This window comes from Meleagris gallopavo, chromosome 24 (assembly GCF_000146605.3).
Source record: "Meleagris gallopavo isolate NT-WF06-2002-E0010 breed Aviagen turkey brand Nicholas breeding stock chromosome 24, Turkey_5.1, whole genome shotgun sequence".
NCBI classification, from domain to species: domain Eukaryota; kingdom Metazoa; phylum Chordata; class Aves; order Galliformes; family Phasianidae; genus Meleagris; species Meleagris gallopavo.
Window position 1 is genome coordinate 1,124,887 of NC_015034.2, and position 16,084 is coordinate 1,140,970.

The 16,084-nt window shown below is 40.1% G+C and overlaps 1 protein-coding gene across 1 annotated transcript; it reads right to left on the reverse strand.

Moving 5' to 3' along the window:
- Positions 1–49: 49 nt before the first annotated feature.
- Positions 50–15,252, reverse strand: LOC104909286 (anthrax toxin receptor 1-like). The gene is made up of 7 exons (XM_019622617.2): positions 14,726–15,252; positions 7,807–7,878; positions 7,272–7,343; positions 5,008–5,089; positions 4,189–4,222; positions 2,695–2,774; positions 50–404 (listed from the first exon to the last, which is right to left on the reverse strand). The coding sequence occupies exons 1-7, from the start codon at positions 14,875–14,877 to the stop codon at positions 231–233; spliced, it is 666 nt and encodes a 221-aa protein (XP_019478162.1). The 5' UTR covers positions 14,878–15,252; the 3' UTR covers positions 50–230.
- Between the last annotated feature and the right edge of the window lie 832 nt (positions 15,253–16,084).

Below are 16,084 nucleotides of genomic sequence, written 5' to 3' on the forward strand. Positions count from 1 at the left end.
TTTACACTTTTCTTTCACAGAACTACACATTAAAAAGCAAAGTCCACACAACCTTCTGTCTACAGCTTAGACCAGATGGATTTGTTATTCCTCTGCCTTTTCCCTGCTTTTCCACAGCAATCATTGTGGCACATGGGCAGAGGAATACTTCTCTGCAGAAGGAGGTGAAGGCAGAAGGGGCTTAAAATCAGCATCATGACCAATGCACTTCAGGTAGACACTTCAGACTGTCAAGCAGTCAGCAGAGTGAGGAAAGAGACAGAAAGTCTGGATTTTGTGCCTGTGCCAAATGCCTTTGCCAAATACCCCAGCAGACACAATGAGCACTTGTTTACCTGGGTTTCATTGAAGTCTTTCACACCAACACAATATACTGTTGCTCCCAGCTCTCTTGACCGATTGGCCTGGAATAAGGAAAGGAGGGATGATGTGAACATAAATGGATGTAGGTTTCCTAAAGACCTTACTTGTGAATTTAGGCTTTCTCCATAAAAAGAACAACGAGGTCTTGCCCAATAAAGAGCTTTTCTCCCTGATTCTGCATAAACAGATTTTATCTGCTATTAGGATGCTCTTTGCCTAGTAAAACTAAGCCCAGCATATTTTGTGTTTCTTTTTAAACCTAATTATCTCACCTTTGTGGGAATCAAATGTTGTTTCTGCATTAGAATTGGATAATATATATATTTTTATTTCATGATCTCCGCTGTCATAGTTCTTTTTGGGAGTCTTTCTGCTTAACCTGGGGAAGATCTCTGATAGTTTACGTCACTTATCATCTAGATAACCCTTCCCAGGGACGCACGCTCTGTATATAGGTGTATATAGGTGTATGTATGTATATTTTGTCATACACACTGCAAGAATACCCTGCACTAGATCAAACCAGAGAACAAGTGATGGATGCCTGAGGAAGCGCCTGAAGAGACATGGGAAGGCCTGGCATCATCCCCCGCCCCGGTGCTCCTTGTTTAAAGAAGACTTGGAAGCAAATCACCACATCAGTACCACAAGAAGAGCACTGAGACATCTTGGAAACAACAGTGACTGACACCAGATAACACAAAAATTAACAAGTAAATAACAAATATAAATCCTCTGATAAGATTGTGAACCTGGAGTACCCAGCCAGTGGGGAAACAGGGAAGAGGGGGGAGACAAGGGGGAGAAAACAGGGTATAAAGGCTGTCATGTTGTGTCCATAGGTGCTCCTGCTTGCAGGACGCCCGCCATTGCAATGGCGAATAAAATCTGCTTTTATCAGAGATACCGTCCTGACAAAATTATTTGGATATTTCCAACACCTTCCTATCTACTCCTACTTTCTTACGGTTGTTTATCAAACACACTCATGACAGACTAAATATTTTTTCTTTGCATTATTTAGGACACACACCAGTGTAATAGAAGCCCAAAATTTTTCAGTTTTTACCTCCAGACAGCGTAAATATTTTTGTATCTGTTCCTGGGGGGTTGGAACGTGATGATCCATGGGGCCCCTTCCAACCCAAGCCATTTTATGATTTCAAAGCATTCAAGGGAGAACATATATTTCTTTTTTTTTCAGGCCTGTAGACGAAGGTGCACTTAATGTTCAAAAAGCAACAGTTCTAAATGCTCTTCCTTGTGTAAATGTGAATGAAGTCATTTAATGATATTCACTGGAAAAGAAATACCTGACTGTTTGAGTAGTACAATGCTGACATAGTTCAGTCTGCTAGACAGCAAAGAGCTTTACAAGGAAAGCATCATTCTACCTTTACACAAAGGAGCTTAAAGGCAAAGAACTGAAGCAACTCAGTGTATCATCTGACATCAAGGTCTCAGTTCTGTTAGCTCAGTAACTGCTCCTTCCCAAACCAAAATAAATGTAGCACTACTGACCTCTCAAGTTGCTCGTTCATCTCTAAAAACAAACATGTTTTTCTTGTATATTTTTGATTTCAGAAGGGAAGAAAAGGAGATGAACAATTAGAAAGAAAAGCCTTACATTCCTTACATTTGTGCTTCAGCAATATTGTTTTTCATCTACAACATAACCCTTCTTTTTGTTGCTGGATTTAAAATTCCACCTGGGATAGATTGAGAGGAAAAGATCTGTCCATAGCAAATTGATGTAATTATGCCATTTTCCAAGTTCAAGTCATCTTGCCTTGACTGAAGTTTTCAATAGGAACATTATAGAGAAAATCTGTCAAGTTCAACTACTGAGCATCCAATATTTGGGACAGTATGTTAACTTAAGGATGGTGTTCAGCATCCATGCTTGAAACTTGGAAATGGAGACATTTGTTCAGGATTCAGGGATTTCTCAAATCATTTTAATAAATGCCGAAACTTTTCAGCTGTGGATTATTTCTACCTCTAAACTTTTTTTTCACTGGAAGTTGTTAAAAAAACTTATTTTCTATGAACTGACTCAGGTTTAATGAGTCAGAAATACTGCTGCTGTTAATGTTTATCTCTAAGATTCATGTCTGAAGAACACAGAGGTTGGCAATGCTGCTCATAGCAGGGAGGTTGGAAGTCGATGACCTTTGAGGTCCCTACCATCTCAAGCCATTCTACGATTCTGTTATAAGATTCAATTAAAGTTTTGTCCCTAGGATAAATGGTTTTATTCTATATTTTGCCTTTGAAGCAGCAGAACTAGACATTTTGCTCTCTCTGTGGCTAAAAATGTACGAGACTTACCTCCCTCTCAGAGTAGAAAAATAGGTCTTCATGGAGTTCTCCATCTGTCAGTGCAATGATGACACTTGCAGTTCTGTAACCTAAATACATGGAGTTCTTTAGTCCCATGTTTTGAGTAACATTTGTTAAATTAACATAGAAAACATGTTACTAATGAGCTGCTAAATTGGAAATGGTTAGCATTAATCCCATGCCCTTATTCCTTTCAGCCAACCAGTTTTCAGAAGACATGAATTTCTGCACTCTCTTTCCATTTGGGCACCTGCCTACAACACCAGTTTTAGACCATACTCCTTTGAGGTGCCAATGATTTTTAACAGAAATTCTCTCATAGCTATTTCAGTATTTCAGACCAGTACATTAGGCAGCAAGAAAAATTAAGCAAAGTGTTCCGAGCTATTAATTTCTGATTTTATTAATGCTGTAAATTCAAGAAATGCAGAGAGTTTCAGCTTGTGATGAAAAGCTGAATTGGGATTTAAATAGATTTTGTAGGAAAACGAGCTATATTCTTCAGCCTCTCTTTGTAGCATATTTCAGCATCATGATTAAACACAGCTGTCTTCTCCTTGAATTGATTATAACTCAGGTTTTACAAGTTTATATTAATTTTCAGGACCAGACAAATAGAATTCAATCATATTTCTGGCAGCAGACTTACTACAGGTCTGTAGGAGCTCTGTAGATAAAACTTGCACACTGTTATGGAAAGCTGATGGCACAGCACTCGTAAAGCAAAAGTAGATGGGCCAACATTGGCTTGAGGACCCAGTTGTACACTGCTTCTTCAACCTGTTTTTGTGTGGCACTGTTTACGTGCAATGTGTAATAGAAGCATGTAAAAACATTATCAATCCCCAGTGTAATTACTGTAGGCATTTATTCCCTTCTGCTGCAGTTGGATTTTACAGCTCAGTCCCAAAGCTTTGTTGCGTTCATGAATGGTCTTGTAAAAATGCTAGCACTGGTTTTGTACTCAAACATCAGGTCTCCTGTCTTTCAATTTCCAAGAAGAATGTTTTATTTCCACTTTGTGTTTTCCAGTGCAGAAAGATTTTATGTTAATTACCAGGAAGAAAGGAGAAATATTTTGGAAGCGACGCCACTTACTATTACATGTACTAATTTCTTGTTGAAAAATACATTTACTGAACAGTATCTCCATGTACTCATGTTTCAAAAGGAAGAAGAATTGGTTACCTGAGTCCTCAAGCAAAAAAAACATTATGTACCAGATAGTTTTAACACCAGTAGGTACCTTCAGTCAGTCAGGCTTCTCACTTTTGGCCTGAAAAGCACTTATTCCAGTCTGGACCCTTAAAGTTCTATCTGTTCTTTTTTTTCCCCTTCAGAAGCAACTACCCTGAAGAGCATTGCATGCCTGTAAGAACAGGAGCCACCCACTACCTTTCTTGCAGCAAAGCTGCATTTCAAATCAATTAAGGGTATCAGTAAAGAAGGAAAAACATTTAATGGATCAGGAAAATCTCTCACCATGAACATTTTCATAGTAAATCTGTTCACTTGCCTGAAATTAAATCAGAAGATTATTAGCAATAAATAATAATCCTGTGGGCATCTACACATGTACCAGAAAGAGAGAGAAGACAGCAGCAAGGATGTTATGATTGTAGCCTACAGATGACCTCTTACTGGCTTCACAGAACAAGTTTCTTGCCTGTGGCTTTCACTGCATGGCTTTTCTAAAGCATTAACTCAAAGAAACCCTAAGACCGCTGGCCAACCATCATCTCCCACTACTCCATCTGGAAATTACATTCACCTTCCTACTTTAGAAACATCCTATGTCCATTGATATATACTCTTCAGCACTTGTAGGTCAACTACTCCAATTGGAAACAAACCAACTGCAAAGAGATATTCACATGCTTCTATCTCTTGCCATAACTACACACAGGCGTATTTTGCAAGGCTGAAGGACAAATGCTTCAAGGTTCCAAAATTAAGAAGTAAAAAGCTGGCAGAAAAATACTCAGTTTTAAAATTTGGTTGTTACTGTTTTTGTCACCTCCATTTTTGAGGTGTGTTCAATGCATTTTTCAATAAACAGTTCCCTAATCCTCAAATGCACATGTAGTACAGAACGGGAAGGAGTTCAGGATTTCCCCTAGAAAAGATTTAGACAAACTCCTGACTGTGTAAAATACATAGGAGAGGTCTGGAACGGGCAATAACTTTTTAGTAGCATTGTTTGTCCATGACAGTGAACAGGTTATGGCCACGGCCTCAGATCCCAACCAACTCTAACAACCCAGACACAGTTTAAATACACTCTAACATGCATCTAGTTACCCTTTCAAATCCTTCATGCATGTACGTGTCACCTCCTGGAAGGACTTTCTGAAGCTCTTCTAGACCCTGACGTATCTGTTCTCTGAAACGAATGCAGATGAATTGTTACATCCAAGATCAAATGTATCAGGACTTGATAGCCTGGTGAAGACATGCATGGCTGAAATCAGATCGAGATGGGAAAAAAGAGCTAACTCAGTGTATGTGTAGACTAAGGTAATGTCTGGATACCTTTCTAAGGATGTAGAAAATAGAGCAGATGTGCTCTTTATGGGTATTCCCACAGCCCAGACAAAGCCATGACAGCCACTTCTCCATTCACATTTCTCTCCAAATAGATATTCCCTGTGCAGCCCTGGTCAAACCTCTGTTGCAGAAGTAGAGCAGCTGACTTGCACATGGCTTATATTCCTCACCTGTGTTTGCTGGTTTGACTGTGCAAATTAATCAAAAAGCCATAAGGTCCAATTGGATGGCTGTATTTCTGTGTGGGTAGTGGCTGAGGGATGTGGGATTGTTTAGTCTGGAGAAGAGAAGGCTCAGGGGAGACCTTATTACTTTCTACAACTCCCTGAAGGGAGGTGATAGTGAGATGGGGGTTGGCCTCTTCTCCCCAGTAACAGTGAGAGGATGAGAAGGAATGACATTAAGTTGTGCCAGGGAAGGTTCAGATTGGATATTAGGAAAAATTTATTCTCTAAAAGAGTGGTCAAGCATTGGAACAGGCTGCTCATGGAGGTGGTGGAGTCACTGTCCATGGAGGTGTTCCAGAAATATGTAGATGTGACACTGAGTGACAGGTTTAATGGGGATGTACTGATGGTTGGACTATCATCATCATCACCATAGAATCACTGAGTTTGGAAAAGACCACTAAGATAGTTGAGTCCAACTATCAATCTATCCCCACCATGCCCACTATGTCCCTCAGAATCACATCGACCCTCTTCTTGAAAACTGCTATGGATAGTGACTCCACTTCTCCAGGCTTCTTCATGCTGATAGACCACATGGAACCATGGGGAAGATGGAGAAAGTTTTACCACTTTTCCAACTTCCCTACTAAAATGTCTGTGTTGGCTGAAGGTCTGGAAGGAAGCCCACCCCTTGTTCTTCAGACCTCTGATAAAAAGCCAGCAGCTCTCCAATTCAGCTGGCTTTTGACTAATACCATATCAATATCCTGTTCCCAGTCAACATTTCTAGGACAGCTGCATAAATATGAAATACACTTCCACATGGGAAACATACATAGCAAGCCTCAGAGCTTAAAGCCTTAAGAGACCAGAGATCTCTGCAACAGGGTATGCTCCCAGGGTGAGAGACCGACAGAGGCAGGCGCAGGTTTTCTCTGGCACCAACTTACACATGGCTAATTCTCTTTTTACTTATTGTTGTGGTAAATAGCAAGAGACGTTTAGGCTGGCTGGCTTTAATGACCTTTTTCAAGGTTGGTATGTGTGTAGACTGCTCTTTAGGAAAGTGGCCAGTTTCCTATTCATTTCTCTATAGTAGCTGCTCTGGTATGCAATTTCACAGACATCCAATATGTAAAACACATGCTGACTTATACAGCCTTCACATATGTTACATATATCTTTGCTCCACGTGGCAATGAAGCTAACAGAGGAAGCAATAGTGATTAAAGGACCCCATCCAGCTCTTGAAGGCAAAGTGAAAAAAAACATATCAATCCCATAGATTTTACTGGGATTAATTTGGGGATCTGCAAGGGAGCCACAAGAACATGCTTCAGAAACATGACAATCAAACTGTCACTGCCAAAAATACACACTCTTGCAATCCATCCTAAACACTTTGCTTGTTTTCAGGCATCTGAGAAATCATTCCCATCTCTACATCAAGAGATCTGTCACGTACTGTTTTCAAGTTTGTTTTTATGGGAAGGGAATTTCACTTATTTGTTTGCAGAAAAAAACTCCCTACAGAAGTTTCAAAGGCAATGAGGCCTTGTTTTTTTGACAACAGACTGAAAATGTCTGGAAAGCAGACTCCCAGGTAGAGCACTATCTGGCTTTAAAGCTCAGCTGTGGAAAGAAAGACATTTAGAAGCTAAAACTCAGAAGACAACTGCTTTAAGAGACCTTAGGGCATCTTAGGAGAATGAGTGTCATATGTGAAATGGACAGGTGATTTAATTCATTTGAGAAGAACAAAGATGTCACCGTCTTGTTGATTGTGAGCTGGAGATCACTGAGCAAGGAAAGTGAAGGAAGATGTAGAAGGAGTTTTAAACATCTTACCTGTCTTCTGTTAATCTCATCAGAATTGTTCCTCTGGTTGAAAAAACAATGAAGGACATCCTCAGCTGAGGGCTGGAGAAAAAGAGGCAGCAGAAGTGATTTCAGTGGTTCAGACCACAGCTTAATGTATGTGTAATAACAAACTCAAAGTGCTCTTATTGCTATCAAGATTATAACTCAACAAGACAGGACTGAGCAGCAAATGGGGCTTTGCCCTGGGCAGCTCTAGCCAAAGAATACCATGAGGAATATGTAGTAATCAAGCAGCTCAGAAATGATGAGAAATCCCTGCCTGCAAAAGTACAATTTGGTCCATAGAAGTTCAGGCTGGAGAGAAGGATCCATTTAGGTTATCTGCTCCTGTGTCCTACAGGACAGGAACAGGGGGAAGTTCAGGAACAATTCCAAAGCAATTAGTGGGATGATCTGAGAAATACATTAAGAAGATCCAGTAGGTGAGTTTCCCAAGGGGAAATCAGAATGTATTCCTTGACACCCCTCCTCTCTCAGTTATCTACAAATTAGTACCTCTTACCTTATGAACTTGCGGGCCAAATGTTCCACAAAATGATATATTTCATTCCAGTGATGCAGGACACTTCCTGATCTATGGGAAATAATGATTACAGGACATATTTAATTGCTGCTGTTGTAGTTTTCCAAGCCTAGTGCTTTGTTATGCATTGCTCAGTGAGTTATTTCTATTCTTCCTTTTAAAAGATATTAAAATGTAAATTACATTTCCTACTTAACTTTGAAAAGCAAGGGTAATTTATGCTTCATGCAACTATTTGAGACTATCACAATAACATGTGGCAGTGACGTTAGACCTTTAGCACAGCCTTAAACAAATAAACCCTGTGTTAGCAATGTCTGTCTCCTTGCACTGTCTGTTATATGAATTCAACCAACTCATTTGCCATAGCATTGTGCAGAGCTTTTTGCTCATTTTGGGAATGAAATGCAGTTGGAGGAACAGATTCCTAAGCCTCTCTAGCATTTCCACTGTGCTAGAAACCATGAAAAGTAAAATACCTTCAGTCCACATCTTGGCTGTTGTTTCCCATTCCGTCATAGCTCAGTTCAAGGCAAAACACAAACTAATGCTGCTCCCCAGGAAAATAAGCTATGGATTTGGATGGGATTGGATTATTCTTCATGTTGTAAGAACCAGGAAAAAGTGAGATTAACTAGAATCTTCCAGCACTAAATGCACCTTCTGGCATGGACATTTGTATGAATATTGGAATATTAATATTGGGGAAAAAAATCATTTCTAGAAATGGAAAATAAATGTGTCATCACTTATTTCTATTCATTGACTACAATTAAAAATATTTATAGGGGAAAAACAAACCCAGTTTTAACAGAAAACTCAAAAACTCATTGATCTGCAGCCTGAGAAGAGAGATATGATTATTTGAGAATATGTTTTTTCACTTCACAGAAAGAAAAGGCATCTGATCCAACTCTTCTCTACCTTAGGGCTGAGAATCTAAATGAATACCCACAAATAGATTCAACCAAGTTCTACACACCTGGCACAGGCAACTCCTGCTGAGCTGCAAAAACCATTACTTCACTTCCTAGAAATACTGCAAGCGTGCAAACCAAATTGTACAGTTTACATAAATTTCCTTCTTTCTTCTCCCCACACCTGGTTCTTATTTACAGCCATCCAGTATAACTCTTCACCCGACCCACTTGCTCCATGATACCTGAAGTCATTTTTTCTTTGTATGACTCTGTAAGTCCAAAGGCAGCCTTAGATGGGCGTGTGAAATGGGGAGCCTTGCACATATGCTCCATCTAGATAAAGAGTGAACAATACTGGTTCTCTTTACAGAAAAGAGAATAAAAAAATAATAAATAAAATAAAATAAATAATAAAACCTTGCAGACACTCTGTTTTCTTTCTGTGATTGTAACAGCTTGCATAGGAGACTCAATCACAAGAAAGTGCTAATGTCTCTGTGTTTCTTGGATCTTCAGGGAAGAGACACAAAATCTTTTCATCAGACCAAGACTTGAAATCATTACTTGTTCTCCAACCTCATGTGTATCAGAGAGGGCCAAATAAATGTCTCTGTTCATTGCAGGGGAGTCAATGACCTTTAAGGACTCTGCCAACTCAAATGGCTCAATGTTTCTTTGGTCTTAATAAATTAAAGCACACAGGCAGTGAGAAAACTGATGTCTTGTAACAGATGATGAATGATCTACATTAGGATTTGCCATCAAACAAAAAACTCAGCTGCATCCAAATTGCACTGGTTTGTATACTGGCAGAATTGAGACACTCAAAGCTCAAACCCAGATGCAAATCCCTCTGAAATGCATGGAATAACTCTAAGAACTTGAATATGACACCCCAGTCCCATCAGTGCCAAACCATCATTGAGAAAAGGCTTGAAAATGGATATTTATTGTCTCGACGTGGTAAGGCACAAAATAAACACTTGACATTATTGCAATGGTTGCATCAGCCTCTGAAAGACAATAAAGTCAAGAGTTCATAAACCACTTACTACATCCTTCATTGAAATGTAGGTTGCTTTAGACCAGCAACACTAGCCTAGAAAAATGCGATTATTCCTCTTATTTCGTTGCAAACCACTGAACAAAATCTAACCATCAGTTAAAATTACTATTACTGCAAAGCACCTGAGAATGAGATCCAGCCACAGAGCACATATGGTATGTGGGTCATCATTTATAACTCTTGCCATTTTCCATGGTTCTGAAGTCATGCATTTTTTTGAAACAGCGCTTGCCAGAATGAAGCTTAAAAACCAATTGCTCTATTCTGTAATGTGCCAGTCAGCAGCACACCCTGTTTGCTTGTCTGCGTTTGTTACTTCATTCTGCTTTATTTAAATGGTTTGGGCAGTGGGAGCCTTCCTACTCATCTAATGACACCGAAGAGAAATGACCTGAAGCTCAAGAGCACAGAAGGTTCTCTCTGCTATAAGGAAGCTCCGTATCATTGCGACGATCAAAACCCCACGAGTGGAGGATGGTTTCTCCTTTCAGTTACAAAAGCACCAAAGTGGGATAATTGTAATAATGTACAGTTATTCTACATGTTTATCAGGGCAAGATTAAAAATGGGTCCCAAAATAAAGGCTTACACTTCTGTTGACCATAGGTCCTTTCTTTTAGCACAAAACATTTTCCATCTGCAGGTGAACAATTTGCAGTCCTTGTGCAGTTCATTTCTCTGTTGACTCAGTCCAAGGTCTCAATGCATACAAGACACCAAGGTCTGTATTTAGAAGAAATATTTTGATAAAAAAAAAACATTTTCTCAAAGATATTTCAGACCACGTCACTTATGCAGCCCCTCCTTAGGCATGCCAAGAATTCTAAACAGGAGAAATATTTCTAAAGCCGAACTGCAAGGCAATGAAAGAAATTTAAGGTTATGTCTCCATATTCCCAAGAAAAAAAAAGATGATGATCCGCAAGCCAATGCTGCAAGGCTGAAAGGTTGATGGTGTAAACTTGCAATTTACGTAAAGGCTTTTACTGAGAATGCCAAATCCTCTTGCTGGAGAAAAGCCCAATAAGTGGAAATTAAGAATAAGTAAGCCATTATGCCTTTAACAAGAGAATGATACATTTTGTGGTCAACTGCGCTGGGATTTGGTATATCTAAATTCAATCCAAGGCAGAGACACTCCACATGGCTCAGTGTTTCCAGGGGCAAGGTGCCACGTGCTGGCCCAGCAGGTGCCTTTCTCCTACCCATGCACTATAACCCAGAGCTGTAGTGACACAAACTTAGTTTGTCTTTCCTATACTTTTTAAACTCCTTACTTCTATTTCTCCTACTGCACCTTCTCAGCAAACCCACAGTGGTATTTTTAATTCACAACATAGGTGAAAATAGAGCCAAGGCCACAAACTCATAGAATGGCTTGGGTTGGAAGAGACCTCAAAGATGACCCAATTCAAACTCACTTCATCTAGTTCCAAACCCAAACTCTTTGACAGAGCTTTCACAGTAGTTACAAGCACTGTAGCAGGCAGAAGTACATACAGACACCTGATTCAGACTGAAGTTGATCCAAATTCTCCTTCAACTTCTACTTTTGGACCAACTCCAAGATGTCTCCTAGCTGTCAGAGGTGGCATTGACCCAAGAAGTTTTGCAGCATTGTTTCATTGAGCACTTGAAAAAAATAACACACGTGAGCCAAAGAGTCCTCTGCCTTTCCAAATATTTCAGGAGCAATTCTGGGAAAACCAGATAGCATGTAGATGTTAGTGAGGTGACGCAAACACTTCTGTCTTGAGCTGAACCTCATATGAGACAACTCACTAAGCTATTGTAAAGAATTACAGAGTTTATAAAGGTCCACTTCAGAGTAGTGCAAGTCTCCATGCCCAAACACAATCTGAGAATGTTCATCTTTACCTGATTGACAGGGGCACATGACAAAGAAACAAGCAACCACAGACCATTCTATGATTCTTTAGTTATTCTGATATCAAACAGTAAAGCACAGAGTGCAGCTCCCACCTACCATTTGTACTAAGGAATAGAATTACAGAATCACAGAATCATTAAGGTTGGAAAAGACCTCTAAAATAATAGGTAATCTAAGATCATCTAAGATCATCTTGGTATGATTAGGAGGAATGCCCAGTACTCTGCATTACTACATCCTGCGTATTATCAAAGTCGCAAATATCAGATAACTGTACTCTAAATATCTTAGAGCTTGAGCTGCAACACCCCATACCCACATTATTAATTATTTTTACAATCATAGTCAAAGGGAAATGGATTAATCCAGTCTTAACTCCTGTGATCACAAATCCTTCACCGAACCTGCTGCCAGGCAGCTCAGAATATCAAGTTGGGTGTTTGTGTGTGCAATACTGCTATAAACCTTTCAAGTTGCCCATGGAGAAGTGGTGGATGCCCATCCCTGGAGACACTCAAGGTCAGTCTGGATGGGGTTTCAAGCATCTGATCAAGCTGTGGGTGTCCCCCTGTTCAATGCAAAGGAGTTCAACCAGATGGCCTTTAAGGTCTTTTCCAACTCAAATGACTCTGTAATTCTATAATTACTTCCAAGAGGAGCACTCACACAGTTTAGGAAGCAACAGTGAAGGCTTAATGAAAGCATGAAAGTGCACACACAGATTAAAGATACTCTGGTAACCAAGCAGTACAAGAGCCAGCACTGTGACAAGGACAGCATACAAGGTGCTAAATGGATTTCAGTAGTCTCTAGATCTGGCCAAGCACTGAGGCAAAGGGTCAGGATAGGGCTCCAGCACTGGTGAGTTCCAGCACTGTGTTTATTGTTGTTCTATCCTCCTCTGATCCCAGAAAGTTGCTTAATACTTTAGTGGCTTTCTTCCACCTCTGCCATTAATGCTTCATGTTTCAAAACCTAAATCTGCTGCAGGATCTTCATCACCAAAGCTCACATAATTTTTAAAGCAATTTCTTAATAGAAACAGCAAGGTGCACCCTGGATCTATTATGCTCATTTCACAGTTTGCCAGAAGGTCCATATAGTCATTCAGGACTTCAGCAACATCTTTGAAGACAAACAAAAACAGCAGAAAAAGCAGAAAACCCAAGCTAAATAAGAATGCTGATGACCCAGAGCTCAAGGAAATTCAAGGTCCCTTCCAAACTAAGCCATTCTATGATTCTGAAGAACAAAATATAGTCTTAAAGAAAAAGATGGGAACACCTCCTGCACCACTCTAAGTCTCTCCTTGGCTACCTCAAGGGCTACAGAATATGCAGCACACACCAGCAGCTGAACACCAGTGACTCATCCAAATTCCAGAGACCAATGCGATTTTAACACCAATGGGCTTTGTATCAGTCAATTTCTGCACCAAAAGTAGGAAACCTACAACCGTTCAAGCAGGATTTCTTGGATACCTTCATATATGCACTGAGTACCTTGAGCCTGTGTACTTTAAGTTTGTGCCAAGCTTTGTATTTCCACATAAATTTCCTTGAGCAAGTGTAGAAAGTCATTCCTTCAGTAAAAGGAAAGCACAGAGCTTGAAATAATAGCTCAGAGCAATTCCAGAGCACATCCATCAGATTGGGTAAAACCTTCCATTCTGCCCCAACCTTCAGGAGAACTCAGTTTGCAAAAGCTGTCAGCAGTGCAAACCACGCTTTGTTTTTCAGATGGAGCAATAGAAGCTGTAAACGTCCCTGGTCATTGCAGGGGAGTTGGACTAGATGGCCCTTTAGGGTCCCTTCCGACTGAAACGATTCTATGAATTATTCCAGTTAACAGCAGAATGGCCAAAGCAACACAGTGCAATAGACGAGAGGAACTTCTTTCCACTGAATGAAGTAAAACAAAAATAAAATTATTTCCCCTGGAGAATAAGGACAGCTGGCACAGTAACATACCCAGCTCACTCATCTCAGACTTACATTTTACCCAGTATTTTGCAATAAAGTGTTATGTAATTCCAAGTCGTTTATACAAATGGAATGTGGCTGCTACTGAAAAACACTCCGAGGATCAGACAGAGAGCTCCTGGCAACTCAAAATACTTTCCTATCTCTTAAATTTATGGTTAAAAATGCCAGTGCTATGGCTCTGGCACTTACATTCTCCAATATTTCCAAACTAGAGGTTCAAAATAACTATTCTTAATTAAGGAATTTACCACAATCGTTTTAACCAGCACTTTTAACACATTTAGTTTGTTGCATTGCTTCAACAGGATGCTTTCCAAAGCTCAGCTCATATCTATTTCACATTGCCCCTGAATAGGCACGGTTACCACATCCAGATCAGAATTAGTAATGAAGAAGTGAGTGGGCAGTTATCTCCAGCACAAACAATTAGGCAGTCAAAATATGCGTTTGATTAACAGGAACAAAGGATATGTGACTGAGCCTGGAGAAAAATAAAGTTTGCTTTTAAATAAAGCAATCTCACTTTTTTTTTTTTTCCAACAGAATGGCCAAAATCAGACCCTTTTAAAGCAGGCTGCCACATTTCAGAGCCTCGTCTTTACCTGCTTGGATAAGGACACATGGGCAGCAGCAGATCTGCAGGCAGGAGACATTTTTTGCACATTTTCAGCTGCAGAATTAATTCTGCAGTACCGTCTCCCCACAGTGCCTCAGATATCACTGTTGGGGAAACCAGTGTTGAATGGGGTCCTGCTCTTCATCCCAAGCATGGTGCCAAGTACAGAGGAAAGGTTTGATATCAAGCAAAGCAAAATTTATATACCCATTTGATTTTCAAAGCATGCTAGCATTATATGCTACACCCACCAAAGTTATCACCACCACAATAGAGTTTCTCAGTCCCCTGGGGACAAAATGAATTCTCCAAAACAAAAAAACGAAACAAAACAAAACAAAACAAAAATCCTAGCATATGGTCCTCCAGTTCACACGAAGAGAAAGACTGCTTTGAAATAGAAGGATAGAAGTGACTTACTTGTCCAGAATGAAGTACAAATCAAACCCTCCGTAGCAAGCAGGACCCCCGTTCTCTCTCTTCCCACTGTGTCCATCACACACCAGCAGAAAAGTTGCAAAGAAGAAACACTTGAAGCCAAATCTGGAGATGCTTTGCTTTGCAATGGCCATTATATCCAGAGAAGATGAGAGAAAAAAAAAAAGAAAAAGTCTTCTTCCTTTAATCTCCTTTATTTCACAGCCTTCTCCCCAAAAGCCATTCAACGCCCTTTAAATGCATAGACAGGTATTTTACTTCTTAAAACTCCACTTGCAAGAGTTGTCCTCAGGAATTGCAAGGCTTCCCCCCTTGTTTCCCTTGCAATTCTGTTTCTTGGTTTCAGATTTCAAGATGCACAATACTGTATTTCACTTTTTTTTTTTTTTAAAGGGACTTTGACCCTCACTCTCCCTTAGTTTGAGAATACTACCGTTGCTTCCCAACAGGAGCAGAGAGATTTTGCTTTACTGCAGACTTCAGCAAGGACGGGGAGGGTTTGACACACACACACACACCCCCTCCCCCCGGTCCACCTTTAATTATTATCATTATTATTAAAAGAAAAGAAGATAAAAAGAAGGAAAAAAAAGCAGCTCAGAGAATGCCACCTACTGGTGAAAACTCAATGTAACTGGAGTCTCTGGATGGAAAAGACATCATCTGTGCATTGAGCACACATAGTGCAGGCTGCAAGGCATGGGGTGAGCAGATTGCTGACAGCACTCATGCAGCGTCGTGCAGAGTCTTTTCACCCAATGTCAATATCCAAGTTAGAGGCATAAAGAATTAAAACCCGGAGCAATGTAGCAAAAGTCAGAGAGAAACTACAACTGCATTCATTCTTTGTGTTTTCTCAGTCTTAAGAAATCCCATGCCTATGACCATGCTTCCCTCTGCTATCCTTAGCTCGCTCCAGGGGCCAGACACCAGGGGCTGAACCCTCCCTCTTCCTGCAGACCTTGCCAGGAAACTCATCTTCTCAGACTTCTTCCAAAAACAGCACCAAAACGCTGCAAGACAACTCAAAAATAACACTATTCCCAATTCAGAGCAACCCTCAGTGCAGACAAGAGCTACAGTAGAGGTCCCAAGAGTGGGAGCATCCATCCTTCCATTTCAAATGCTCTCAGGAGAAGAAGGAATTTTATTTCTTTTTATTCCTTTTTATTGGGGATTGGAACCAGCTCATCTTTGTGGTCCCTTCCAACCCAAGCCATTGTATGGTTCCCTCTTATTTGTTTCTGACTGACTCTGAAATGAACAAATAAGTAACAATTCAGAATAGAATAAAAATGCTATGCTCAAGAAAATAATTCCAGCCTGAACCTAGCAGGAGGA